The following is a 27,839-nucleotide window of genomic DNA, read 5'->3' as shown; positions in this document are numbered from 1 at the left end:
TTCTTTCTTTTGCTTCTTCTGAAAAATCCAACTTACAACCTAGGTTTCATATTCCTCTTTATTTCCTGCTTAAGTCTTTATAAACTGCTTGGGGCCCAAGAAATTGAAATTGCTTTCTCTAAAGTCGTGATTCTCAATCTTGGCTGTACACTGACATCACCTGGGTACCTTTAGAAACCACTCATGCCAGGGTCCCACCCCCAGGGATTGTGATTTCACTCTTCTGGGGCGCAGCCAAGGCGTTTTGAGCTTTACTGCTCCCCAGGTGATTCTCATGCGCAGCCAGCGTGGGACCACTCACTGCAGTATGGTTCCCAGCAACCCTTTCTAGTTAAATACTGCGGTCCATCTCCGTCTTCATTGTTCTTGTCCTTCCTACAGCACTGGACATTATTGATTATTCCCTGATTCTTGAAACTTTCTTTTCTTTTGGAGGACATTATTCTGAATCTTCTGTCTTACTTTTCCTCTGACTCCTGTGCTAACTAACCCAGCTATGGGCATTCGTCCAAACTCCCTTTCTGGCCTTCTATTCTATGTGTATACTCCTTGGGCTTCAACTATTATCTCTGTGCCCAGATCTGCCAATTTTATGTCTCCAATTAATTTTCTTAATTCAATAAATGTTTACTCAGCCTGGCATGGCACCGGATGTTGGCATATGTTGATGCACAGTTTAGACAAAGTTCCTGCTTTTTATATTGTAAATCCTCCTCGCTCAAGGGTATCTCCACTTAAAGCTGCTTCCACCCAAACTAAAGAACAACTCACCATTTTCCCTTATAAATAAACATCTCTTCTTAACTACCAAACTCTATCAATGGCAATACTTTTGCACTGGTTTTCTGGGTTCAAAATTCAGAAAATATTTTAGAAATTTTACTCTTCTCTCTTCTTTACTCTCAATGTTCAAACTGTCACCTGGTTTTGAGATTTGCTGCTTCTTTTTGCTTGCACTGTCTCATATCAATTTTATTGTTCCCGTTTCTCTTCACACCGCATAGGTGACTTTATCACCTTCTACAGAGATTACCATTCTTTATTTGGATTCTTCCCTACCCATCTTCATCTGCTCCTGGCCAAATCTCCCTAAAACATACCATGTCACTCCCCTGCACTTGTACCCTTTTATTCATGTCCTTGTCAAGCACAGATTCTTGTGTGTGCCTTGTAGCGCTCTCCTTCCTTAGTTGCCAACTCTGCTTATCCACTTTCTTCTCTGATCTTTCAGTTCAATCTTTCTCAAGAGGTTGCACCAGGCTGCAGTAGAAAGTACACAGGACTGGGCTTATGAGGGCAGAGTGGCAGTACTGGTGCTACTGTAGGCCTACCATGTCATAACTTATCTCCTTGAGTTCTCATCACTTTCCTATGCTACTGAGGAAATAGGTACCTAGGACCCAAACTATTTTCAAAATCAGCACTCTTCTCTTCTCTACCAGATGCAAATATTCCCTGTTGAGGCTGGTCTGCTCATGGTTTTCTTTACGGACTAGGAGGTCCCCACCACTGCTTCTTTGCTTATGCTGTGAGCCTAGCTTGGGATGTCCTTTCTTTTCCATTCACCCTTCAAATGCATTTCAATCATCATTTAAGACTAAGCTTCTTTGTGAAATCTTCCCCAAATCCTTGGATTGGCCATCCATTGGTCATCTCACTCTCCCTGGAGCTTTCATTACATTTCACATCAGTACCAATCCATAGCGCACTTGATTTAGTCATTTATTGGACTCTAACTTTTTGAAGTATCCCCTTAACTAGACCCGTTGAAGACAGATTATGTACCTTATATTTTTCCAAGTTTCACCCCTACTGACTAGTTTAGTGTTGACTGATTGAATCTGAGGTAGATTCCGAGATTCCTCCAAAGATATGTCCATTAAATTCAAACTAAGGGAAATATGAAAAATCTGGATTTTTCCAAGACCTTTGAAGTAACCACATTCATCAAATGTCAGCCCCCTGTGGCACTTGATGGAATGAGCACTGGGTGCTATACTATATGTTGGCAAATTGAACTCCCAATAAAAAAATATACAAAAAAAATGTTGGCCCCCTACAATCAGACAGAACAAGGTCCTTGTGAACATTCTAGTTTGAATCTCTTGGATGAGAATGATATGGGGTGGTAAAGGACCAGAAGATCCTCAGAATCCTGACAGGCTTGCAAGTTAGAGTGAAGGATCCAAGTATGCAGTGATGTCAGTTTTTTTTTTTTTAATCTCCCCAGATAGGTGTGTCTATGTTCGTGTGTGTATGTGTGTGTGTACATGTGTGCCTGCAAGGTATATGTGAGTATGGGTGTCCAAAACCTAGAGGATGCAAATTGGTCACAATAAGAGTAGCCTAGAATATGCTATCACTAGAATGGCAAAAAGTATAAGGCAACATGGGAACAACAAAATTTCATGATTCCTAGGGGACTGGAAAGAAGACAGTAACTGGACTAATCTAAAGCCCTATGAATTAAAACCCATGTCTACGCAAATTTAAGTGTAAATTTGCCTATTGCCTATGCCTAATGCTTATTCTGGCATTCTCTATGTGATGAGAGCCCCTAATTCTGCAAATCTGATAGTAAACAAAAATCTGGACTTTTCAAAAAGAGATAAATTAGGGGTTATTATTCATGTGTAAAAAAGTCTTCATTGTACATATACTTAAAAATAAGCTCACATTCTGATGCTTTAAAAAAACGACTTCTAAAATTTAATGTATCCAACAACATTTTCAAGAATGTGATTATGGTTTGACTCACATGCACTTTTGTTTCACTTACAGACTTGTCAGAGGTGCCATAGATGCCCATTTACACATCTGTCCCTCTACCTGAACATAGAATATTTACCATAACAGGAGTCGGTGACTGAGCAGGAGGCAGCAAAATCTATCTGTAGAAATGAATCCTCATTCACAGCAATGTCTGTGGTGACCACATAGCGGGTACTGGCCTTTTCAATGAAGACCAGGGCATCACCAGTAGAACCACACACAGGCATCTTGGTGCCTCCTGGGTGAAGTAGCCATTTCCTACTGTCCAGGGTTGTGAAATCATCCTCCAAGACTGTATTGCCAGAAATGTTTCCTCCAATAAGAATCTGAAATGTATTTTTAAGAAAACAAATTTTCAATATGGTTTCAAAATCTGAGAGAGTTCAATCTTTCTGTTTGTTTTTGGCTGTCAGATTGCTCAAAACTGGCGTCACATGGCAAGCATACTGTTTGGGGCCTTTCAGAATGTTTTTGTTTATGTGGTCTGCTTGCCCATCTGGCAAGAAGCTACAGAAAACAAATCGAAGTATTGACAAAACCATTCACAGCCTTCATGGGCCAAATTGTGCCTTTGGGAACTACATGCGCCCAAGCTGGGAAAGCAAAATTTGGCTTACATGTGATTATTTTCCATGTGAAATTTCTATTTAAGGACAGTTGTATCCTAAGGCATTTCAGTTCCAGTTCTTTGCATGGATTCAACCGTTTGTTAACAGGTTCTTTGAGTTCTATTTGATACGCATTTTATTATGTATGAAGATCCTTTAGAACTGTCCATAAGGATATTAGGAAGATTTATTTATTTCTTCTTCAAAGGCTAGAAAAGAGGATTTGGAAGCTACTGCATGTGGTACCAATGCTAATTTGCACATTTTCCTTTTCAGAGAATTATAACCTCGCATCACGCTTGAAAAAGTCCCTCTACCCATATGGCTGATTTCTCTATGAGCAGGACCTGGGCCTTCTGTTGTCGTTTGTTTTTATAGGCTCAGGCAATTGAAGGAAAAGAGAAGGAAAGGAAGCTAAATGCCATATCTAATCTAGCTGTGTGCCTTTGGGCAAGTCATTCAATCGTGGGTGCTGGGCTTCCTCTCCTGAGAGAGAGGGCCGGACTGAATGCTAGCTAGGCCGCACGCAGCGCCAGTGCCAAAAATTGTAATAGTTAATCCCGAATGGACTGACCTGGTCGATTACCCAGGGACTGTAGAAGTGCCCATTTTCAGATGGTTGCCACCAGCGGAGGCGAGTAGAAGCCGAACGTGCTTTCAAGGGTATCTCCAGGGCAATGTACCTGCCCACGTTGCTCGAGTTGCTGAAAAGGAACTCTTGAAGGAGACTCCATGAGAGGCCGCCATTGAGTGAATACTGTAGAAGCACAGGCTGGCTCCTGGGGTCAGGAACACCCTTACCACATCCTAGTCTCATGAAGAACTGCACAAATCTGCCATGAGTAAGATTTATTGTAGACTTTTTTTTTTTTTTACTTCAGTGAGAAATTCATGCTATTCTCAAAAGGGTCAGGCGGGGAATGCATGGCTTTTAGGAATATGATGACTTAATGAATATCCAAAGCAATCGTTTCAAAGCCCAATTTTCCTTTCTTAATGTAAGGGAGTTAATAAAATGTGAAGTCTGAAAAAAAGGCAATTCTGTACCCATTTTCACATTTTGTACCCCTCCACACGGGAGAGTCTGAGGGAACTGAGTGTCCACTGTACTCCTTGGCTATTCTAGAAGATGAGAAGGGTCCAAAGACTCTCCAAGTTTGGGAGTGTGTATTGTCATCTATCTATTTAAGATGAATTTGCCCTTTAGTATCTGCAACTGGGAAAATGTTATGAATACAGCTTGTGCCATTAATTGGCAAAATCGTCCATTCCCAGGTTTTACCAGTAGCTTTTCAGATCTCGTATTACTGGTTTTGGGAGACACATTGAGATTCTGCAGTTGTAGCACCTCTTTGTGAAAGGCCAGGAATCTTTTGGAAGAGGTGTGTCAAGCCTGGGCCTCTTTTCTGGTTTTTGTGCCAGGGGCAGGGAAGCATGAGTGTGGAGTGGTGGTGATGGTGGGCTGTGCCAGCCTCTGACTATTGCTGGGTCTGGGACGGATGATACAGGCCATCGAGAACTGTGGCGTTCAGCCAGTGGCAGCCTTCCCAGCTGGCAGCGAGGTGGACAGAGTGGCAGCAACCAGCTGGGGTGCCAATGAAAACTAGCTCACATGTTATCTTTGGCAGGCAAGCTGCTGGTGCCTGGTCTGGCCGTTGTGCTAGCTGGTAATGCGGAATAAATTTCATGTGTAACCCAGCACATACACCCGATTATGTATGTGTGTCAAACATAGGGAGCATATTGGGACTTATAATAAAAGTTATCACTTCCGTATATAAAACCATGCATTCTTCATGGGTTCCTCCCCTCCCCCATCTCCATTAACTAGGCATTCATTTATCTTATAACCCCGAGAAAATTGGGATTTTACATGGAGCATTTTGAGGTCAATATATGCAAATCCTACACAGCATGGTACTGAGATGAGATAAATAATGGAGCTTTTAACATTGGATTAATGAAAAAAATACATAGTGCCTAGTGATGTTGATATGTATACAAACAATAACCATTTATGGAAAAAACCTTTTAGCCTATTGTCTACTTGTATTGGGAAATGTTTATATAACTTAGTTATGGATAAATCCACATCAGAAATCCACATCTATTTATAAATCCACATCTATTTATATTTAGAAAAACTCAATAATTTCTAAATTAGAGAACTCAGCTGCCAATGATAAATCTGAAATAAAGAGCACCAAATTAAACCACGTGCATTAAAATAGGATGAGGAAAAATAAAATTTTGCTTTCTATAACTATAAAATTATTATCTCACAGAATTGTATTTTTACAAAGCATGGTCAAATTTATAATTCAATAAATGAAAGATTTAGGTGAAAGAGGAGGATAAATATGTTAAGATATATCTTGAGATACTCTGAAATGTTTCAAAAAAACAGAAACACCCCTTGTTTGTTCACTTGCAAAAATAGGTCAAGGTTCCATTTTACACATGTTAAGTTGTCTTCTTTATTTTCCTGGATAAGTTTTTGGCTCGTCAAATGATCAAGAGATACACATCTTGACAGGACATAATCCTCTGAGCCAGTTTAAAATGTTTGTTTCTCAGAGGCTGTGCTCAAATCAGAAAATGAGTACCTAGAAAGCATGAGCAAATCATTGGAAATAAATGTTTATGAAGAATAAGGCTACATTTCAAATATTTTTAACTTAAATTGCTAATGGATATAAAATTAATGGTGGGTAGTTTGAGGACGTATTGTATTTCAATTAAACTTTCTACTAAGCATGGTAATTTTCTACATAGTCCAAGTGCTCATGAAAAATATTCTCTAGAAGGTGTATAAAAAAGATGTAACATTATTTTCTTGAAGTGAAAGGAAGTTAAACGTTGTCATTTTCTAGTCACCATCTTGTAAGTATCACTGATCTTGATATTAATTTTTGTCTCTTTAGCTATGTTTCATTTCTGATCTAGTTTATTTCACAAAGCTCTTTTGGTTTTAGAATGAAATTAGAATGGAAATTGTGTCTTAAGGGAGTCTTAGATAAGGGAAGCTCGCCCTTCCAACAGAAGGCCTTGTCCTTGAGATGTCTGCTTCCTTCTGATTTGATTATGTTCTGTTACTGCACATCACGACGTGGTTTCTCAAACAGCATCTAAAAATGTTTACCTAGCATGTGATAAATCTAGATCGCGTGTCATCAACATGCGTAAGCCATCTTCATTGAAAAAGAGGTTGTTTCCACTGGAAAGGATTCCACACTTCCGAGATGGCTTTCCACCACTCATTAATAAGAATCTATCAGATTCTAGCTGACCTGAAAAAAAAGTGGTAAGTGTCATTTATCTAGGACCCCAAATAGAGTCATGGTCTTTTAAAAAGGAATACGGTAAGTGCTTCATGCAGTTTTAAAATACAAAGTTACGAATACTGGAGTCATGGGTTTTGGAATAAGAGGTCTCTTCAACAGTTTAGCTTGTTTGAATGGTTTAACCTTGGCTGTAGAAATTTTTTTAAAAAGATTTTATTTATTTATTCATGACAGACACAGAGAGAGAGAGGCAGAGACACAGGCAGAGGGAGAGAAGCAGGCTCCATGCAGGGAGCCCGACGTGGGACTTGATCCTGGGTCTCCAGGATCATACCCCGGGTCGAAGGTGGTGCCAAACCACTGGGCCACCGGGGCTGCCCTTGGCTGTAGAATTTAATGGTTCATACGACAGAAGGGAGGTGGGGCTTTTCCCAAGTAGCTATGGCCCAGCTAGATGGATCCTTCCTTTCTGCTCCTACACTGCAGAAAATGACACCTGCTAGTCAGAGACTGATTCCAGCCAAAAGCGAGAGAGGGTAATGTAGCTCTTCTACTGGCCTCTGAATTGTGTCTTTGCTACTCTCAGGACCATGTCAGGCAAGTATTTATAAAGTATTTTTTAAAACACAGTTTTAATGGAAGAAGTTACAGCATAATTTAATATTTTCTATTAAATATGTCTTTCAAGGGCAGCCCAGGTGGCTCAGTGGTTTAGTGCCGCCTTCAGCCCAGGGTGTGATTCTGGAGACCCAGGATCGAGTCCCACATCGGGCTCCCTGCATGGAGCCTGCTTCTCTCTCTGCCTGTGTCTCTGCCTCTCTCTGTCTCTGTTTCTCATGAATAGATAAATACAATTTAAAAAATGTCTTTCAAAACCAGCTCACAAATCTCTCCAGATACCTATCTTAGATCTAGGGTTCTTTTGGATTGTGGTAAAATGTACACAACATAAAATTGATCACTTTCAACATTTTAAAGTGAACAACTCAGTGGTATTTAGTACATTCACATTCTTGTTGTGCAACCATCACCACTACCTACTTCCAGAACTTTCTCGTCACCCTTGAGGGAAACCTTATACCCATTAAGCAGTCACTCCCCCTCCCCCAGCCCCTAGCAACCACAAATCTGCCTTCTGTCTCTGTGGCTTTGCCTATTTTGGATGTTTCATAGAATCATATGATATATATAGCCTTCTGTGTCTGACTCCTTTAACTTGGCATTAAGTTTTCTAGGTTCATCACATGTTGTAGTATGAATCAGCATTTCATTCCTTTTTATGGCTGCATCATACTCCGTTGTATTGATATACCTAAATTTAATATTAAATTGTACCTTAAAATCATAAATACATTATTATTACAATTTTATAGACAACTTGGGAAAAAGAAAGCAATCTTTTGATCTCACTATCTTAACACATATAGCTATTACATTTAAGACTTTCTCGGGATCCCTGGGTGGCGCAGTGGTTTGGCGCTTGCCTTTGGCCCAGGGCGCGATCCTGGAGACCCGGGATCGAATCCCACATCAGGCTCCCGGTGCACGGAGCCTGCTTCTCCCTCTGCCTATGTCTCTGCCTCTCTCTCTCTCTCTCTCTGTTACTATCATAAATAAATAAAAAAAAAAAAAAAAAAAAATTAAAAAAAAAAAATAAATAAATTGTTAAAAAAAAAAAAAAAAAAAAAAAAAGACTTTCTCTTAGGGGGATCCCTGGGTGGCGCAGCGGTTTGGCGCCTGCCTTTGGCCCGGGGCGTGATCCTGGAGACCCAGGATCGAATCCCACGTCAGGCTCCCGGTGCATGGAGCCTGCTTCTCCCTCTGCCTATGTCTCTGCTTCTCTCTCTCTCACTGTGTGCCTATCATAAATAAATAAAATTAAAAAAAAAAAAAAAGACTTTCTCTTAGGAGAATATTTTTCCATTGTTTTATCAGACTACATATCCAAGTACATTTTTCTATAACATTATTGTCATACACGATGATGTTAGATTCTAGGTACACAACTGAGGTACAGAAAGTGATGAGAGGCTGCTTAATGAGTTGATGATAAACAATGACAGGAATTTATATTTTTGGAAACTTGTTCTTTCTACCTAACATTAACCCTGTAGAGACAGTTTCTAAAATTTTTATTAATCAGAAATTACATGTGTTAGAAAAGCAGCGAAAATAGCTTTAGTTTTCTCAACCATGGCCTTGCTCATTCTCATTGACCCTTGGTTCAAAAATGGAATCCTATACAATTCAGAACTACATGAAGGAATGGGTGGTCCTAACTGTAAGGATAAATAATGAAATGTTAGAATAGAACTTCACGATTACTTTTATATTACAAATTACAGTAAGTATGTAAGTTCCTTCACAAAGCTACATAGGATTTATTTTAAAAGATTACCTTCAAAATCATCCTTGAGAAAGTCAGGATTTTTGGTGCTTATTTTACAGGTTGGACCTGAGTAGCCAGGGTCACATATACACTTGGTTCCATTGATACAACTCCCATGTCCGTTGCACATCTCTTCACATTGGGGACCGATATAGACATTATCAATGGCCCATGTCACTGGCTGAGAGCCAGCAGGGTAAAATCCTTGGTACCATCTGAAACGCACAGATCTGGAAAAGCGGTACATCACTTTAAAAATCCAATCAACAGAACAACACAGCTTCAATGTAAGCATATCTGATCAATGAGCAGTGGGCAGTTACTACCTCTGCACCATGCTCAAGAAGTAGAAAATACGATTTGACATTCCAAGAACACACACTCCATTCCTCAGTCTCTAGGATTTTGCCAATTATGATCTGCTTCCTGTAAGCCCTTCCCAATCCCATCACCAGGTCAAATTCTACCTGACCCTCCACTTTTTTCAAGATCGACTCCTTTGGTGACACTTTCTCTATTCTGACTATCTACACTCTGTATAGCTACTCCTTTTCTTCATAAATTGAGGTAAAATTCATATAACATAAAAGTAATCAGTAGCCATTTAAAGAGTACAACTGGGTGGCAGCACATTCACAGTGTTAGCTAACCACCGCCTCTATCAAGTTCTAAGACATTTTCATCATCCCAAAAGAAAACCTTGTGTCTATTAAGCAGTTACTCCCCACAGCATCCTACTTCCAGCCCCTGACAACCATTCATCAGCTGTTTGCCACAAGGGTTTTTCTATATTAGATATCTCACATAAATGAAATACAATATGTGACATCTAGTGTCTGGCTTTGTTCTTGTAACATAATGCTACCAAGGTTCACCCCGGGGGGTTGCAAGTATCAGGATTTCATTCCTTTTTATGACTGAATAATAGTCCATTATATGGGTATACCAACTTTATTTGTCCAGTCATCAGTTGATGGACACTTTTTGTTTCTACCTTTTGGCTTTTGTGAACTATGCTTCTCTAAACATGGATGTACAAGTATTTGCTTGAATACATGTTTTCAATTCTTTGGCGGTAGAATGGTAGTGGAATTGCTGGGTCATATGGGAAATAACTAGTTCCTTCCTTTCTTTCTCTCTTCCATATTTTTGATAGGATTTCTATTATTATAATTATCACAGGTGGAGATATTTAAAAGTGTACCTATTTCCCCTAGTGGTTATGAGCTCCTAGAGGCCAATGTCTATGCCTCTTTTTTCTTTGACCCTTTCATGGTGCCTGGAACAGTGTAACATACACAGTAGATGCTCAATAAATGTTGTATGTCATTTGTTGTGAAGAGCTTTAAGACCAGATTAAGGTTTTGTTTTGTTTTGATTTTGTCCTATTGGCAACAGAGAGCCCCACAAGAGTATTTTAAAGAGAGGAGGGACAAAATCACATTTGTTTCAGTTAGATGTCTCTTATTTATTAATCTCTTTTTAATCAAAGACAGTTTTCCCTTTTATATATAATTAAATTGTCCTATCATATTGTTGATGATAGCTTCTTGGAAATAATCTACTTATTTAGGTAGTAGTCCAAAATAGTTTCGTATTATTTTATTATATTCCAAACTCAATTCAAATTTATTTGAATTTGAATTGGATTTATTTTTGAGGGGATGAATATACAGATGGCATGTGCACTCGTTTTTGTACCCTATGAATTTGTCCCATTTTCAGTTATCATAGGAACCAAATTCAGAATAATTTATTAATTTGAGAAACAGAAATTAGAAGTCAATTTTAGAAGTATTTATTAGGCTCCTAAAGTTTAGTAGATAGTAAAAGCAGATGGAGTCAAGTTCCCATATATAATTTTAACCCTAACTTCATTGTTTATATCAAGACTCCAACCATACTGAGCTGCTCCCAAAATGCCAGTTCATAATTACATTTTATTTTCAAATACTTGTCAAAGTTTAGTCTTGGCAAGAAGCACTTTCTACCCTTTGAACTTTCAGACTGCTGAGCTGAGGGAAATGGCTAGAGTTTTCCTTTGAACAAAAGCCTACATGGATTTTTTTGAACTTCTTATTTATTCAAATGTTCTGCATACAAATGAACCACCTTGGTTGGATATTTATTATTGTTCACCTGCCTTGACTCAGAAACTGCAAGAACTATGATAAATGGGCTGAAGGGTCTGGTTTCACTGTGGTTCCCTTCTGCTGAAATCTTATTTTGAAAATTTCTCATTGCCACCCTCCCTGGTGAATGTCTGTTCTCCCAAGCCAGTGGTATTCAAAAGGATCTGTTTTTTAAACATAAACTTAAAATTTCAGGCACATAACAGTGCTTTCATTAAACAGGGGTTTTGGTTGACTCATGAAACTGTATAAAGCAAAAGCAATTAGGAGGTTTTAAAGACAAAAAGACTCCAGACGAAAAGGACACAAAGGTAATGTGAGTAAAACTCTATGGAAACTCAATAGTTCATGCTTCAAATGTGAATGGACTATAGGTTGGGGCAAAAATGGTCATTTCTGCAGCTGAAGACATTTCATATGCTTTTCTGGTACCTGGTGTCCAGTAAGTACACAAAAAAGGGTAATTTAAATTTGGGTTATATATATTTTTTAGCATCTAGCTTGTAGTGTCACTGTGGACCATGTTGAATACAAACCAAGCAATGGTTCACTGAGTTGGAGAAAATTTAACTTTTGCCTTCCAGCAATTCATGCCTGTGTGGGTTTTAAGAAGGGTGCTAATTCTTTTCCTGAAACAAGGACCAGACAACACTATTAAGGCAAATTCTTCTGTTCGCAGAAATGGTTGAAGGCAATCTGAAAGGTAGGTTTACACTGTTCCGAGAGTGGGCAGGCCTCTTCAACAGATTTCTTTTCTTTTTATAGAAATAAAAAGGATATGGAATACAAATAACATGATGTTCTAGGTTCTGTACTTTCATCATTGGAGGAGGTATATTTTAAACTGACACCCAATAGCAGTAGATGAAAATATATAAATTCCTAATGTTCAAATTATATTGCTTTATAATTTCTCTTGTTCAGATTTCCAAATTGTATTTCTTTATGTGTAAGCACAGCCCTGTGGACATCACCAATTCTTTCTAAGTGAGGTGGTTTCCATGACACCAGAGCAACTGTCCTGCAACCTTATTTCCTATTTCTTTAAATAGGATTGTTTCCATGTGGGAACTTGCTGAAGCAAGTCTCAGTTGTTAAAGTAATGTAAACTTGTGGCCTACAACCTATCTTTGGGGTTGCTTCCTAGTTAATCCAATTTTTAGTTGAGCAAGAGGAGGATGAGAAGTCCATTAAAAAGAAAACCTGGATGCTTTTCAACAATACCATTAATGTCACGATCTTGGTCATAAACGCCTATGTGATTGGCTAGTAGGCCTTCTCCCTGTCTACACTGCCCATAAGCATGGATTTTTGGCAGCTAGGCTTTTGTTGCGTAGCTCAGCTTTCTGGCTATAGCTGACTGATTCAGATCTTTTCTAGAAATGTGGAATTAAGAGTTCCTGGCACATGAGAGCTGTAGTTTGCTGAGTGATGTGAAAGTCATGATAAAAATGAGGGTCACACTTCTGTTGCTGGGGTCCTCACACTTTCTGAGTGGGGTCCATGAAATTCCCCAGTATGCTTCCAGTATGTTCTCCCACTTTTTGGTAAGCCCCTTTTATTTCCTGCAAGATATGATTTTATAAAATTTTTTTTTTAATTTTTTATTTATTTATGATAGTCACAGAGAGAGAGAGAGAGGCAGAGACACAGGCGGAGGGAGAAGCAGACTCCATGCACCGGGAGCCCGACGTGGGATTCGATCCCGGGTCTCCAGGATCGCGCCCTGGGCCAAAGGCAGGCGCCAAACCGCTGCGCCACCCAGGGATCCCAAGATATGATTTTAAATACTACAATTGATCTTGGATAAAAAGTTTTTCCTGAGCTCTTTCTCCCTGCCCTATTCTTCTATAGATAATCCTCCTCACCCCCAGGAATAACAGCTTTCTAGTTATGCTGACTGAATTGTCAGCTCTATCTTCTAGAGAATCGGGAGGACATCCTGCTTAGTAATGCTTTTTGTTTTTAATAGTTGGATTTTCCATTGGGATAATATCATGGTGTAATAGCAAGAATTAATTAATAAATGACATACTTGACAGATCAAAATATTCAAATCCTTAGCAATCAAATTATAAAAATTATGCTGATGATATGATGAGAAGCAAGTGGATTTATGTTCAAAGAGAATGCAGACTTGTGAAAATTCACAATCACCCTTTTGGAAAAATACTAGGTATTCATAGTTTTGCTTGAAGACCCAAGACTTCTAATTATGCTGTTTCACGTTGGGAATGTAAATCTATTTCCATCTTGAAAGTATATTAGTACTTTCTTCTTTTCTTGACATACCCTGAAAGAATAAGTTCTTTCTTCTCAGAGAAAAGACAAATTTTGAGGCAAGCCGCTTTGTTGATTTCTTCTTTTTGTTCACTTATATTATTAGTTTTAGTTCTTGAACTATTCATTTAATTTCTATTAGAATTGAAGTTACTTTATCTCCAGATAGCTTTTCAATAGAAGAGTCAAATATATGTAGCAAGAACGCTGAGAGAGGTTGAAAAAAATGCCTGGGTGGCAGGGAGTGTGAAACAATTTTTTTATGAGGCACCTAGAATATTCTTCCTACCTCCGGCTGTGCCCTCTCCATACACAAGAGACTCAGTAGGTGTCTACAAGTTGTAAAATTCTTTTTTGCTTTTTTAGATTTTTGTTTATTTATGAGAGACACAGAGAGAGAGGCAGAGACACAGGCAGAGGGAGAAGCACTCCCTGCGGGGAGCCCGATGCAGAACTCGATCCCGGATCCTGAGATCACGACCCGAGCCACAGGCAGGCGCTCAACCGTTGAGCCACCCAGGCATCCCCAAGTTGTAAAATTCTAACTGCATTTATATTGGGAGGTGGGAGCAGGCAAGAGGGGAGTGGATTACAACATTAGGAGAAAACCATATTTCTGTTGCTTCCTAATTGATCTAATAAAGACCCCTGGGGCATATGAGCCCACTACAGGGTACAGTCCATAGTGTACTCTCTTAAATCTACTTTCAAACTAGGGATGCCTGGGTGGCTCAGTGGTTGGGCATTTGCCTTTGGCTCAGGTTCTGATCCCGGGGTCCTGGGATCAAGCCCCTCATCAAGCTCCTTGTGGGGAGCCTGCTTCTCCCTCTGCCTATGTCTCTGTTTCATGAATAAAATAAATTTATTAAGAAAAGAAATCTATCTTCAAACTAAAAGTGAGTCATGTGTCATCTATGTCCTATGCCTTGGAATATTCACTGATCTGCTGAAGCCAAGAACTGAGAAAGAAATGGAGGGTAGAAGTTGCCCCCAAGAAAGTGTCACATCCATGATGACATCATGGAAAAAATGGTCAAATGAGAAAAATGCTGGCAGTTCCTCTCACCCGCAAAGGTGCAACTTCCCAAAGTGCACGACTTCCCTTCTCCAGCCCTGGGTGGTCCCTGGGTAGTAGGCGCTGCTTGGGTGGTGCTCAGTGGAGCACAGGGAGCTGATGTGGCTGCTGCTGTGGTAGCAGAGGGGGAGCAGCAGGTGCCAAGTGGCCCCGAAGTCCCTTGAAAACTCAAGTCTGACCGGATCAGTAGATGAGCTATCAGTGGAGCATCCAACATTGATCTTGGGGAAGAAGAAGAAAAAAAAAAAAAAAACGATACAAATTACTGCAGAGCAACAAGCCTTGAAATGATTCACCACTTCATTATTTTCTCAAGAGTCCATTTTCCTGGGAACTGTCTTGCTGAAATATTTAACACGATAAAATTCTGTTTTGCCTAACTGAGTAATATCATATATTACCTTCAAAGAATAATTTTTTCATAAAGAACCTCAAAGGGCCTCATAAAAAATTTATTTCCCCTCATTTTACAAAAAGCTAGGAAGTGGATAAGGCAGGGACTGGCATGGATTCCAAATTTTACCTCTGGCCTACTTTCATAGCCAAACCAAGCAAATCGTAACAAAGACTATTTCCTTACTTCTAACCATTAGTTTTTTTTTTTTTTTTCCCCAGTCCTTCTGTTAGGAATAAAAACTTCTGTTTTCCTTCTTGTGAGACCTTCCAAATAATCCCCAAAGTTTTGCACGTGAAAAAACTTCAGTATTTATTCAATATGAAGACAAAAACAAATATACTTATTGTCAAAAACAAAAACAATTATTGTTACTATTTCCATGGCACAGGGAGAGCATTCTCAGACTTTCTTAACCAGGCCATCAGGGAAATAACTACTTCATTCCTTTTCCCATACTTTCAGGTAAATAAACTAAAACTTAAATACATGCAAGTAATTCTTTCCAAGCAGTTTTCCCCTCTTGCAGTTGAGATTAACATTTTCTTGCTGTTGCAGTAACCAGACATATTTATATTTATAATTTTTGTGGTTGAACTTACACCTTGTACCTTTTGATGAGTAATCTATCAGCATTAGATAAACTTTTCAACTATAGGCATTTGTTTCTACCTAGATCCTTCTGATAACAGAATAAACCACAGGTATTATTTTTTTAAATTAACATTTAAAGCATACATTTAGAAAATATAATAGAAAATTATTTAAGTAACTTAAAATAAAATTAGAAAATATAACAGAAATATTAGAAAATAGATACAGAATAATTTCTCTATGAAAGCATTATTTGGTCTCTGACTTTTTTTAAGGATTTTATTTATTTATTTGAGAGAGAGAGAGGGAGTGAGCAAGAGAGCTCGAGCGAGGGGTAGGGGCAGAGGGAGTGGGAGGAGCAGATTCCCTACTGAACAGGGAGCCCAACGTACGGCTCAACACCAGGATCCTGAGATCATGACCTGAGCAGAAGGCAGACACTTCATCAACGCACCCCTGGTCTCTGACTTTTGAGATGGAAGAGACAACTCTAATTTAGAGGCTACAGGAGAGTTAATCTAAAACAAATATTCTGAATTTTGTTGATGCAGTTAGGCACTATTGTAAGCTTTCTCAAAAGTAGATACAGACCACAGCTATGAAACAAGTGGTTTTGAAAATTCAGTTTGAAAACTGAATGCTGGCTCAATGCATCCTTGGTTCTGATTGATTTTACCTAAGTTTTCAAAATACATAAAAAGGTTTTCTGTTATACATTATTAATTAGCTCTCTTCAAAATTTTAAGAAGTCATGAATATTAATGAAATACACAAAAATAATAGAAAGTAGTGTCGTGTTATTTTATCTGTAAACTTCATAGCACCATAATAAATATCATATAAATGTGCTGGCATGGTATAACAGTAGTTACATTGACTGGGTCTTAAGTAACACATAAAAATTGTGACAACAATAATACTAGAATAGTATGGTCCTTTTTGTTTTTATAATGTTTAAAATAATTTATGTCAACAACTTCCCATTACAGTAGGTAGGGAGATTATGTCATAAATAAAGGACAAAGATTCAGAAATAAACCTTAGTAGGACAATTGGTTCTGCTAATAAAAATGAATTATGATGTAAAACCTCTTTTGTCCTTGGACAAAAATGGAAAGTCATAATGCATGAAATTATCTGATATTTTCCTTCTCTTTCCTGGCTTTTGTTCAAGATAAAATTTAAAGCATTTCTGATAGAATAAAGTCAAGTACCTCAAATTGTATGATGGTGTTCTCATTCACATCCAGGTCACGAGTGGTAATGGAATGCTCACCAACTTCATTTGAAACAAATACCATAGCTGAATCTTCCTCGCTGTTATGTAAGAAAACAACAAGAAATCCATTGGGCAAAAGTTGATTGTGATTTGTATAGAGCAATGGTTTTGCTTTGGTGCCTCAATTAAATACTTACGGTGCTCCTTTTGAAGAATATGGGCAATAAAGACCAATGTTACCACCAGGATAGAAAAACCAATTGTCTTCTCTGGGTCCAAAGTCAAATGTATCCAGTAGCATCAGAGGGTTGTTTAGATTATTCCCATCAATAATGAAGTCATCAATAATCCAGATTTCTTCTTTCTTACCTAAGGCATTTGGGGATTAAAAAAAGTTTTTCCAGTGGTGAAAATTGGAGAGACATTTCTGCTTGTTACAAGAAGGTAAAGGACAGAAGGTTACATAAATGCCTTCTAATTTTTTTTTAATTTTTATTTATTTATGATAGTCACAGAGAGAGAGAGAGAGAGGCAGAGACATAGGCAGAGGGAGAAGCAGGCTCCATGCACCGGGAGCCTGATGTGGGATTCGATCCCGGGTCTCCAGGATCACGCCCTGGGCCAAAGGCAAGCGCCAAACCACTGCGCCACCCAGGGATCCCCATAAATGCCTTCTAGACAAAGAAACATAGACTATACAATAGTGTATTTGTAGCAATTAAAGTATGAAAAAATTAAGCTGTCAATCGTATTAAATTGACAGAGCAGGGAGCAGCCTCACTGATTTCAGAAAGCTGAAATGGTTTATAAAAGTGACTGCCCTTCCAGGAACAGTGGTGCGGTGCTAGAGACTTCCACTGCCAAGAATGGGATTTGAGTTATGTTGTCATGGTTTAGTGGAATCTGTAAGATATTTGAATCTAGAGCATAGGCGGACAAGCCTGTGGATTTAAAACTCAGGTACGCTAGTTGATTTGAGGAGCAACTAACGACATTTTAAAAATTTTATTTATTTATCTTATTTTATTTTATTTTTTCATGAGAGACACACAGAGAGAGGTAGAGATATAGGCAGAGGGAGAAGCAGGCCCCCTGCGGGGAACATGATACAGGACTCCATCCCAGGACCCTGGGATTAGTATCTGAGCCAAAGGCTCAACCAGCCACCCAGGTGCCCCAACTCATGACCTTTTAGAGTCAGCTCATCATTTGGCCTCATGCTATGGTCAGGCCGAAGGACTGTGGTAATTCAAACACTGGCTTGATGCATAATTTTATTCATTTATTCATATTTATGATTTTATTTATTCATGGAAGACACAGAGAGAGAGAGAGAGAGAGAGAGAGAGACAGAGACAGAGACAGAGACAGAAGCAGGCTCCATGCAGGGAGCCCGATGTAGGACTTGATCCCAGGACCCCAGGATCATGCCCTGGGCTGAAGGCAGGAGCTAAACCACTGAGCCACCCAGGGATGCCCGCATAATTTTATTTAAATTGTTAAAACTACACAGAAGAAAATACTGTTATGTACTTTTTTAAATGCTTTTCAAATTTTTTATGTTTATTTTGAGATACAAAGGACTTTCTAGAAAACTAGTAAAATCACTCCTTAGGCTGTCATAGAATTTGATTCAGCAACACAGGCTGGGTGTTTAAGGAAGATATCTACTGAGTAAGTAAGAAGAGCAAACTCAGACTGCCTTTGCAAAGCACTGTTTGGACTCAAGGAAACAAGGAGATAAGACCATCCCAGGCAGAAACATAAAAAATCTCCAAGGTTGCTTCTTCACTGACTATAATTCTTACCAAAAAAGAAAAAAAAAAAGAATCTGTAAACAGGAGCCTGTAGGAATAACCTGATGATTTAAATGAAGTCATATATGTAAGTGTGTCTCTCTCTAATCCTATCACTATTCTAATTCTAGTAGCTGTATTCTCTTTTCTTGTTTTGGAAGCAGTTGGTGAAAACAGTAAAGAAAAATCAGGTAAGCATTCCAATCATAACATGAAGACAATGATCCTCTGGATTGTGAAACTTGGTCGCATTTATTTATTTATTTATTTACTTTTATTTGGTGGTTATAAGAGGTTATTTCTGTCTGTTAATAATAAGTTTAAAAAGTTTTGGTTTATTAGTTATAAAATAAATATTCAGGTTAAATTTTTGAGAGAGCAGTACATTTTTCTTATTCATTTCCGTGCTACCTCTGCAAAGAATCTGCTTAATGGAATATCTCCATGCTTACTCAGGCCATTAAATGCATGATTTGGTAGAGTCTGGTCCTTTATAATCAGCAGTTAATAGAAATATTGGAAGCAATAAAACATTACAAATTTGTAAAATCATTTTCTGTAACCATCTGAAAATGCTATTAAATTATACATTCACTTTAACTTATGACTGAAGCGAGTGTATGTGATAAGAATATTTTATCTGAGGCACTACCTGGTTGGTGTAAGTCGCTGTCACTTTGTCATGGTATTTTGCTGCAATGTTGTTCTGTCTCACTAATGAAACGCCATACTCAGGAGAACTATTTATTCCTAAATGAATTCAGCAAGAATGTAGCTAAAATTGATGAATGACTGATGATAATGCTGAATTATTTTTTACAAACCTTAGCTCTGTAAGAGGCTTTAGCTATATTTACATCATCAAGAGAACTTAGGAGTCAAGTACAAAGAGACGATAAAGATACATAAAGTTAAATATTCACTGAGACTCCTCGAAAGTGAAGCATGTAACATACGTTATGGATAGCTAAACCACTCCGCTGACAAACATTTCCACCACATCTTAGAAAAACATGGTACAATGGCACAGTCAGTTTTGAACACATGAGAATGTGTGCACTCTTACCATTATTATAAGGTTGCCAGAGTCTGAACCTTGTAGCGTTGGTCTGGGCAGTATATGGCAAGGGAACATTAATGAAAAGTATGTTGGTTGTTTGAGGGAAGTAAAATTCGTCCATCAGGTGCCAAGTGATTCCCCCATTGATGGAGAATTGTAATAGAATAGAGTGAGACCTCTCTGGGGTACCTAGAAGGAAGACACATAAAACATATTGCGGAAAGAGTGGGGAAGTGGTAATATTCTAAGACTATTCTTTTGGCATCGATGCATAAACTAACTTAGCTTCACAGAGAGGCTTCGGAGGCAGCTTAAAGCAATGTCAGGTGGGGCTTACTGTATGACTGTATCTCTAAATGCACACCAGATCTCAGATTTCACAAAGCAGTATCGCCCCCTCTTCCTCAGATATGAACACATATCTTTCTGTATTTCATTTAGGAAATACTACATCAGAAAAATTTGCTTCTATGAGCATCACAATTTTATAAATGGTCAAACATTTAAATTTCAGGATACAAGCAAAAATCTGTTTGAAAGTTTATTATATCCAAAGGGCATTATTTGTCAAGGAAATTATTTAGTAACCTTATAGGTTACTAAATAACCTTAAAGGTCATAATGGCAAAGAGCTGTTGTTTGGGGGTTCACATCTGTAAAAGGCAATCCAAAATGTCCATAAGTTAAATTTTTAAAATGCAAAATTCTTATACCTAGGAAGTAGCAGTGGAAAAAAAGACTCAGGGGCATGAGGATAAATTTAACTACCACAGAACAAGTATGATTATTACAGGTATATGAAATTATTGTAAAGTCAGTAGTTATCTTACTCTTATATTAAGATAAATATTAGTATTATAGATTGTAGTATTACAGAAACACATATATGAACATTTATCTACTCAAATTTATGTTAGCTCTTCCATGTAGCAGAATTTATGGGCCTCAAATCCATTATTTCTTTGTGGGGGAGGAACTGTGTAAGGCAAGGGGGAGTTCTCTTGAAGGGAAATAATGAATTCTACTCATAGAAGAAAAGACTTACCTTTTGCTATAAATCTAAGTGAAAACTGGACATACATAGTATTGGTACAGTCTAGATCTCTTGAAATAAGCATCCTCAGTCCTTCCTGAAAACAAAAAATGTAAGTTAAGCAACCTTATTTCAGTTGTAAAATTATTATTTTATACACCTAACTTGCATTAGCTACGTAACAGATACATACAAGTAATGATCCAGAAGCAATGTTTGGTCCAGTTTAAAAGGAAAAATTAATCACTTCCCCTTTCTTAAGGCTTTCATTTCTCATGACTACACAATTTCATTGTCTCAAGTCTAAATCACACTTTGCTGTGACTTTTATAAAAAGCAGTGCATAAAGGACGTTACATATCTGCAGGCCTTTTTAAAAAGTAGCCTCCTTTGACCACAGCACGCCATGAGAGGGGTAATGAGGAAACAGATGGAAATTCTCTGCCAAGCGCTCCTGCTGGAATCTGGGATCTAATAGGTAACTTTTTCAGTGCTCCAAGGAGTCGCAGGGACTTACTACTCCTTTGTGCACTCTGACAGCCCTGGGAGGCTCTCATTCAGGCTGACACAACACCCTCCAGTTGGTCAAGTTAAATAAGGCATAACTAAGCAAGTCCCCATGCCTCGGCTGTAACTGTTCACGCAGAGAAGCCAAAGAAGGAAGAAAGCGATCACATTAGCTTTGGTAATTTTTTCTGCTAATTAAGTATTTCTGGTTGCCTGGGATTGACAGCTCCATAGCTTGTTTTCTCCGTGTGTACACAGGACAGCAGTGACAGCCAGTAAAATAGAATTTCACTATGCAAATGTCCTAAGGTACAAATAGGCCTTTTAAGCTTCTTAGCTATGATTTCTGAATAAAGTGACTCTTCGGTGGTATAGGACTTTGTGATACTGGGTGAACACTGAATTTCTTTTCTTTTTTTCTTTTCTTTTCTTTTCTTTCTTTTTTCTTTTCTTGCTTTTCTTTTCTTTCTTTCTTTCTTTCTTCTTTCTTTCTTCTTTCCTTCCTTCCTTTCTTCCTTCCTTCCTTTCTTCCTTCCCTTCTTTCCTTCCTTCCTTTCTTTTTTTAAAGATTTATTTATTTATTTGAGAGAGAAAGAGAGAGAGAGAGAGGGAGAGAATGAGCAGAAGGGGCAGATGGAGAGAGAATCTGAAGCAGATACCCTGCTGAGTGTGGAACCAGACATGAACGAAAGTTTGACTAAGCTATACTAAAGGGGCTCGATCCCAGGACCCTGAGATCATGACCTAAGCTGAAACTAAGAGTTGCATGCTTAACCAACTGGGCCACTCAGGTGCCCCTAGATTTCTTAATTGTCAACTAATGAACACTGGACATAATTTTAACTAGAAAGCAAATTCTTCCTGTTTTTCTTATTACATGGCACAAAATCCTCAATAGCTAAAAAATTAAAAATAGAACTAATTTTGTAATAGCAACCATGTTATTGAGTGTATTATATGCTAGGTTCTAAAATAGATGCTTTTCCCCTTTAAAGGACATAGCACTTGTAAGGGCAAGATATTATTATCTTTATGATGCAGAGGGGGAAACTCGAGACAGAGCAATACAGTAACTTGCTCAAGATTGCACAGCTAAAAAGTGTTGATGGTAGAATTCGAACCCAGATATGTCAGAATGTGAAACTTATCTTCCATCCTTCATAGGATGCTAGTGTTTTGTTTATTAAATCATCTTTTGGTTTTGGGAGAAGAAATCTAGATAATATGAAATTTAGAGTTTGGGAATTATTTAATACTGTCATGAAAAAGTAACGGCATGTATAACTGACCCTGAACTTCACAAAGCATTGACTCAAACTTTCAGGATTGCAGGTTGCCCTGTAAAAGCCTTATATTTCCAGTCTTTGCTTTTCTTTTACTGTCATAACTCACTGCCCTGCTCAGTCTGTGACACCTAGTCAATGCCTGTTCTTCATGCCTCGCTGTTGAGAGACACTCTTTGCCCCATACCCTGACAGGCACAAAGCCCTGATGGCTTTACGGCTTGGTGCCACGTGGAGGTTGAGGTGTTGAGGAAAAGTGGCTTCTTTGACTTGGTAATGGAAAAGCTTTGAGGTGGGTAGTTGATAGATCTGGCTAATAAATAGCCCTTGCTAACATCAAGTTAAAGGAATACGATGATTTCTTCCCCTTTGATTATGGAACTTAAGTATAAAGTTGTTCCCACAGGAAAATATAAATCAGCCCTAAAAGAACCATTTCACATTGCATCTTGTAGGAACAATTATGTTGAAAGTGGGCACGATGTGTATGAAAGTATCTTTCATGTTGTAGTATTTGCTTGTAGTTCAGTGCTTGATATTAATTACATGATGGAATTGTCAAGTCCTGCTTCTGTGTACATTCTAGTTCACACGGATAGGTTTCTTTTCTCATCCTTTTTGCAGATTCATTAATCCATTTGTGCTAAATGTGGGAGTTCTTTGGCATCCAACAAGCCATTCTAATAGCTGATAGTACTCCGAAATCTATAAAGAGGCACTATCATTTCCTTTTTTCTGAAAGAATGCCTTTCTAGGTCAACCTGCACCCTACTGAATGGCCGCGCTGAGCCCTCTCTACAGCTTGCAGAGCTGATGGATAATATGTCTAATACATATAATGCTTGGCTGCTCTTGCATTTGGATGGCTAAAGGGAAAATAGAAAACACTGTGTATCTTCCTCCTTTATAGGATCTAGGGACCAAGTTAATCCCACTGCTTAAAAATTTATCAGGTAAAGACATTTAAATCATGAAAAGTCACAGGGCCCCTGCTTTTTGGTCTTGTCAATGCTGCAAGCAGATCGGAAGTGAGCTAGCGGTAATCAGAGCTAATGCCTCCAACAAGACTGAAAAAACACACATGCAAAAACCAGTAGTTCCCATCTCAAACATTCTACCTCAATTTCTTTGGCCTCTCATAGCTCTTAGGGACTTATAAATCCCTCAGACCCTTAAGTGTTTTTTTCTCTCTCAGCCAAACTTGAGAAGAATTCAGGATTCGAACAAGGATGACAGTCAGCATCTATCAGCTATAATTGAAAAAGTTCCAGGCTGTCTAATTTTCTAAGTGTTAGGTGTTTTAATCATTAAGGTTGTTTGTACAGAAACCCACGGAGATTTTTGTTAAAGATTTCATCTGCACACGTATATCAGCCGATTTCCCCATGCTGGGAGAGATGGGACATAACAAGTATTCACGTAGGAAGATGTGCCAACTAGCCTAGTGTTTTACACAACAACTTGACATCTCTTTCACCAGATATCTAGGTTGAAATACAAAATATACTAAGAGTGTCTGAGAATGCTATTTCACTTGACTCAAATGTTTGGTATTCTTAAAGTCACCAAAGGATTCTATTGGCAGGAGGAAAAGGAAAAAAAAAAAAAAAAGAAAGGAAAAAACATAGACCACTGTTTATAATTCCACAAGTCATATATTTCAATAACACATAAAATGCCACATTCTAGAAGATTCTAGAAATTGCATATGCACAATTTGTGTGTGTGTGCATATATATTTCTGCTGCAATTAAAAATTGCAGCAGAAAGTAACACAGATCTGATCACCAAAGCAGAGGAAAGATTTTATGTCTAAGTGATCTCAAAGAACGATTATGCTGAATGGAGAAGGAAACATGGTTAGGGTAGGAAAACAACTGCTAGGTAAAAAATAATGCACCATCTGAGCAGGTTCAGAAACACAATTGTGTGGAGCAGTGAGGGAAGGAGGGAATCCCAGTAGCAGTGTAGAGAAGCAGAATCTCATCTGACCCCTTTAAAAATAAGCGATGTTCCAGATTTGATGGTTTCACCATTCAGATTTCCCCTCTCAGCACCATACACTTCAGGCCAAAGATCGGGATGTAGGTTCCCATTGAAATCATCCTTAAGAATGGAGGGCAGAGGAACAACTGGCACACAGTAGGCTCCACCAAAGCCCCGGTCACACCTAAGGAAAAAAGGAGTGGAAGAAAGGCATTATTTGTTGTGAGTCTGAAAGCCGCTTACGTTTTTGTATTGTCAAGAAAGCAGCTGCTGGTTTTGTTGACTTACACACAGCGTCCGTCATCGCAAATCCCTCGTCCTGAGCACAGCCAGGGGCACCCCGAGGCCAGCAGAATGTTATCAATAGCCCAGGAGTCAGCCCCCATGGTGTAGTTGGACTGAATCCATCTGAAGCGGGTCCTGGGAGATCTAGCCAAAAACAAACAAACAAACAAAACCCCCACACTTGGTTAGACAAGCACCCTCGAAAGTAGAACATTCATTTTAATTCCTCTTTCACTCTCAAGAGCCCACCTCTATTCCAGTTCCCACTTACTTGAGACAGTTCTCACACCGAGCATTGGATGCTCTTTCCCACTGAACCCCAAAACAAGAGAGTAGAAAATATGCTTTTTAAATATTTCACCTTTTATTCTTTCTTTTCTTTTTTAAAGATTTTATTTTATTCATGAGAGACACAGAGAGAGGTAGAGACATAGGCAGAGGGAGAAGCAAGCTCACTGCGGGGAGCCTGATGCAGGACTCGATCCCAGGACCCTGGGATCATGACCTGAGCCAAAGGCAGATGCTCAACCACTGAACCACCCAGGTGCTCCTCACCCTTTCTTTCATACAAGTGTCTTCTAGTACATGTGGGATGGAAAAGTTATCTCCAAGGATCAACTTATTCTGTGGTTGAACCACGTGCAAATTTCTGTGTTTTGCTTTCAGGCTTTTCCTGCCGTTGAGGACAAGGAAAGAGAGAGAAGGCATGATAAACATGAGGAAAAGCTGGAATCTCAGGACGTTCTCATCATGAGGTTCCTGTTCTGCTGTCCCTAAATGGTTTCTGAGGCAGTAAATGGAAGCCCCATGGAAGTTCTGTCCCCCTGCTGGGCCTGAGGTTCTGGATCCCTAAAGGTGAGGGCCAAAACGATGGGATGCACTCCTGCATTTTCTATTTGATTTGCAATCTGCTTTTGGAACGTGCTGTCGGAAGATGACCTTGTCAAGGAATATACCAGCCTTAGCCCAACATCGGAAGCTGTCCCTCACTTGGGAGCAGACTGAACCGAAAAAGTCTGTGACTCACTTATTTGGAATGTGGAACACAGCCTACTTGAAGTAGAATTTCAATAGTAACATTTCGAGTGCTATTGTTTCCCTATACAAGTTCTCCCTCAGTGCAACACAGCTGCCAGTGTGGGGGCTTAAAAATGGAAATCTGATCACATCACCACTCCACTTAACACCCTTCTTTCTGATGGCTCCCCAAGGAATGGAATGTCAAGGCCAAGCTGCATGACCCCCGCCCCCCCCCCCCCCCAACAAGGCCTCTCCACCTAGACAAGCTCTACCTCCTTACTTAGTTCTGAGATTGGCTCCTCAAGGAAGCTCGCTCAGATGCCCCTACCCTCAGGTAGTACCTGTGTACTAAACACAATGACCTGTGTTTCAATAACATCCCCCAGTATTAGCAGTATCATCATTTTATATCATAAGTAACTGCTGAGATGTCCACTATAATACATATGAGTCCTGGTATCCGCTATTCCTTTTGCATTAGAGTTCTACACTTAGAGTTCTACAGCAGATATTCAATGAATGTTTGTTGAATAAAAATACAGTGAATAACTGAGCTACTGGGGGTCCACAGGAAACCATTTTTGGCTAAATGCTGAAATGCTTTGGTTTCCTGCATTTGTTTTCTTTCTGCCACTTTGTTGTCCATCTCTGAATCAGAATCAAATCAGCAAAATGGAAACCACTGTATTTAATATAGAGAGCATTTAACACAGGGAGCTGGAGGTACAGTTGGTGCCAGACAGAGCTGAGAAGCCAACAGGGGCAAGTGAGGAAACCAGAGTTGAGCAAAGTGGGGAAGCCACCACAAGTCCAAAGCTGGGGGGCTACCGGGAGGAGACACTGTTGCTGGTGCCCAGGGGCCAGGGTCACATGGAGGGCCTTCTCCCGGGAGCTGAGTCACTGAGGTTGGCCAAGATGCACTTGAGACACAAAGGGAAAGGGAGGGATACCCTATATTATCTCTATTTCTACTCTGATTATCTTGCCAGGCTCTGCCCCTAAATCTCTAAGGAAGCCAGCAGATGCAGGAGGCTGGTATGCAGGCTGCAGAGGCTGCCTTGCGCATAAATCAGCACAAAGTAGTGTCAGGAAGGGGCAGGGTTTTGAGGGGGTGACATCCCAGGATGGCACAATCTCTAACCAGCCACCACAGGACACAGCAGTTCCTCAACAGATCCCCAAATTATCCCAAAGCCTAAACCACAAACCTGGGAGCTTGCTGTAATTACGCCCAATGCAACTCTTGAATGTGATCTGAAATCCCAGGGAGGGGAGGAACAATGTAAAAACAATATGAGCATTCTGAAGGAACCAAATTTTTACTCTCAGTGTGGTACTGAGAATAAAAAGAAGGAAAGAAAGGAGGAAAGGAAGGAAGGAAGGAAGGAAGGAAGGAAGGAAGGAAGGAAGGAAGAAAGGAAGGAAGTAAGGAAGGAAGGAAGGAAGGAAGGAAGGAAAACGAAGGCTACTATTCTTCCGTGTGTGATGATTCCACATACTGCTCAGCGTGAACAAATATCACTCTGGTTATTGGGTAGATACTAATTTTTACAACAGAACAGAACTTATTTTTAAAACTGGATCCGGTGGGCAGGCTTCATGTTGCCAAAGAACAGGGAGGTTCAGGCCTGTAAAACTTCTGGAACTCACTAAGCCCGTTAAAAAATCGCAACCCAAAGCACCTGGTACTTTCCGCAACCGCCCACCCCGCCAGCACGCTCCATGCATAATGATCATGAGGGAGTAATTGCATTGCCAAGTGGAGTCACAATTATTTTCCAATTAGGTGACAGAAACCCAAAGCTCTGACATGAAGCCAAACGACAATTCTCACATGGTGGAGAGTGGAAGGTAGACGGTGATCCGCTTCCAATTCTGGAATCGTTCGGAGGTGTAAGTTGAACTTTCCGTGTAGTGCAGGCAGCCAATGGTTGGAGGCACACACTCTTCAGTGACCAGGTGCCAGTCCCTGCCGTTGTTTAGAGAATACTGGAGCTGTACACTGTGGGAGTCGCTGAAGGGCTTGCTGCAGCCCATGCTCATTTCAAACTGCAAGAAGGTTGATGCTGACACATGAAAATCCCAGGTCTCTGCATAACGAGGTTTTCCTACAAAAAAGGAA

General features: G+C 39.4%; 1 protein-coding gene and 1 long non-coding RNA gene across 3 annotated transcripts in view; one reads left to right on the top strand and one right to left on the bottom strand.

The window, feature by feature from the left end:
• RELN (reelin) overlaps nt 1–27,839 on the bottom strand; it is a 477,996-nt gene that overhangs the window by 59,394 nt on the left and 390,763 nt on the right. Inside the window, 12 exon segments of the mRNA XM_041722153.1 lie at nt 2,849–3,098; nt 3,955–4,213; nt 6,523–6,670; nt 9,063–9,283; nt 14,532–14,761; nt 16,743–16,845; nt 16,945–17,116; nt 19,610–19,792; nt 20,649–20,733; nt 24,419–24,596; nt 24,701–24,841; nt 27,552–27,825. Coding sequence (XP_041578087.1) covers nt 2,849–3,098; nt 3,955–4,213; nt 6,523–6,670; nt 9,063–9,283; nt 14,532–14,761; nt 16,743–16,845; nt 16,945–17,116; nt 19,610–19,792; nt 20,649–20,733; nt 24,419–24,596; nt 24,701–24,841; nt 27,552–27,825 — 2,244 coding nt within the window.
• On the top strand, nt 11,827–27,686 carry LOC121471410. Of its 2 annotated transcripts, XR_005982679.1 has the most exons (4): nt 11,827–11,888; nt 17,122–17,191; nt 18,708–18,734; nt 25,364–27,686. It is a non-coding gene; the product is annotated as an uncharacterized LOC121471410 (long non-coding RNA). The 2 variants fall into 2 exon arrangements; XR_005982680.1 differs by lacking the exon at nt 17,122–17,191 and having other exon boundaries at nt 11,829–11,888.

This window comes from Vulpes lagopus, chromosome 11 (genome assembly GCF_018345385.1).
Source record: "Vulpes lagopus strain Blue_001 chromosome 11, ASM1834538v1, whole genome shotgun sequence".
NCBI classification, from domain to species: Eukaryota; Metazoa; Chordata; class Mammalia; order Carnivora; family Canidae; genus Vulpes; species Vulpes lagopus.
The sequence above is the reverse complement of the archived record's forward strand: the minus strand, read 5'-3'. Positions and strand labels throughout refer to the sequence as shown.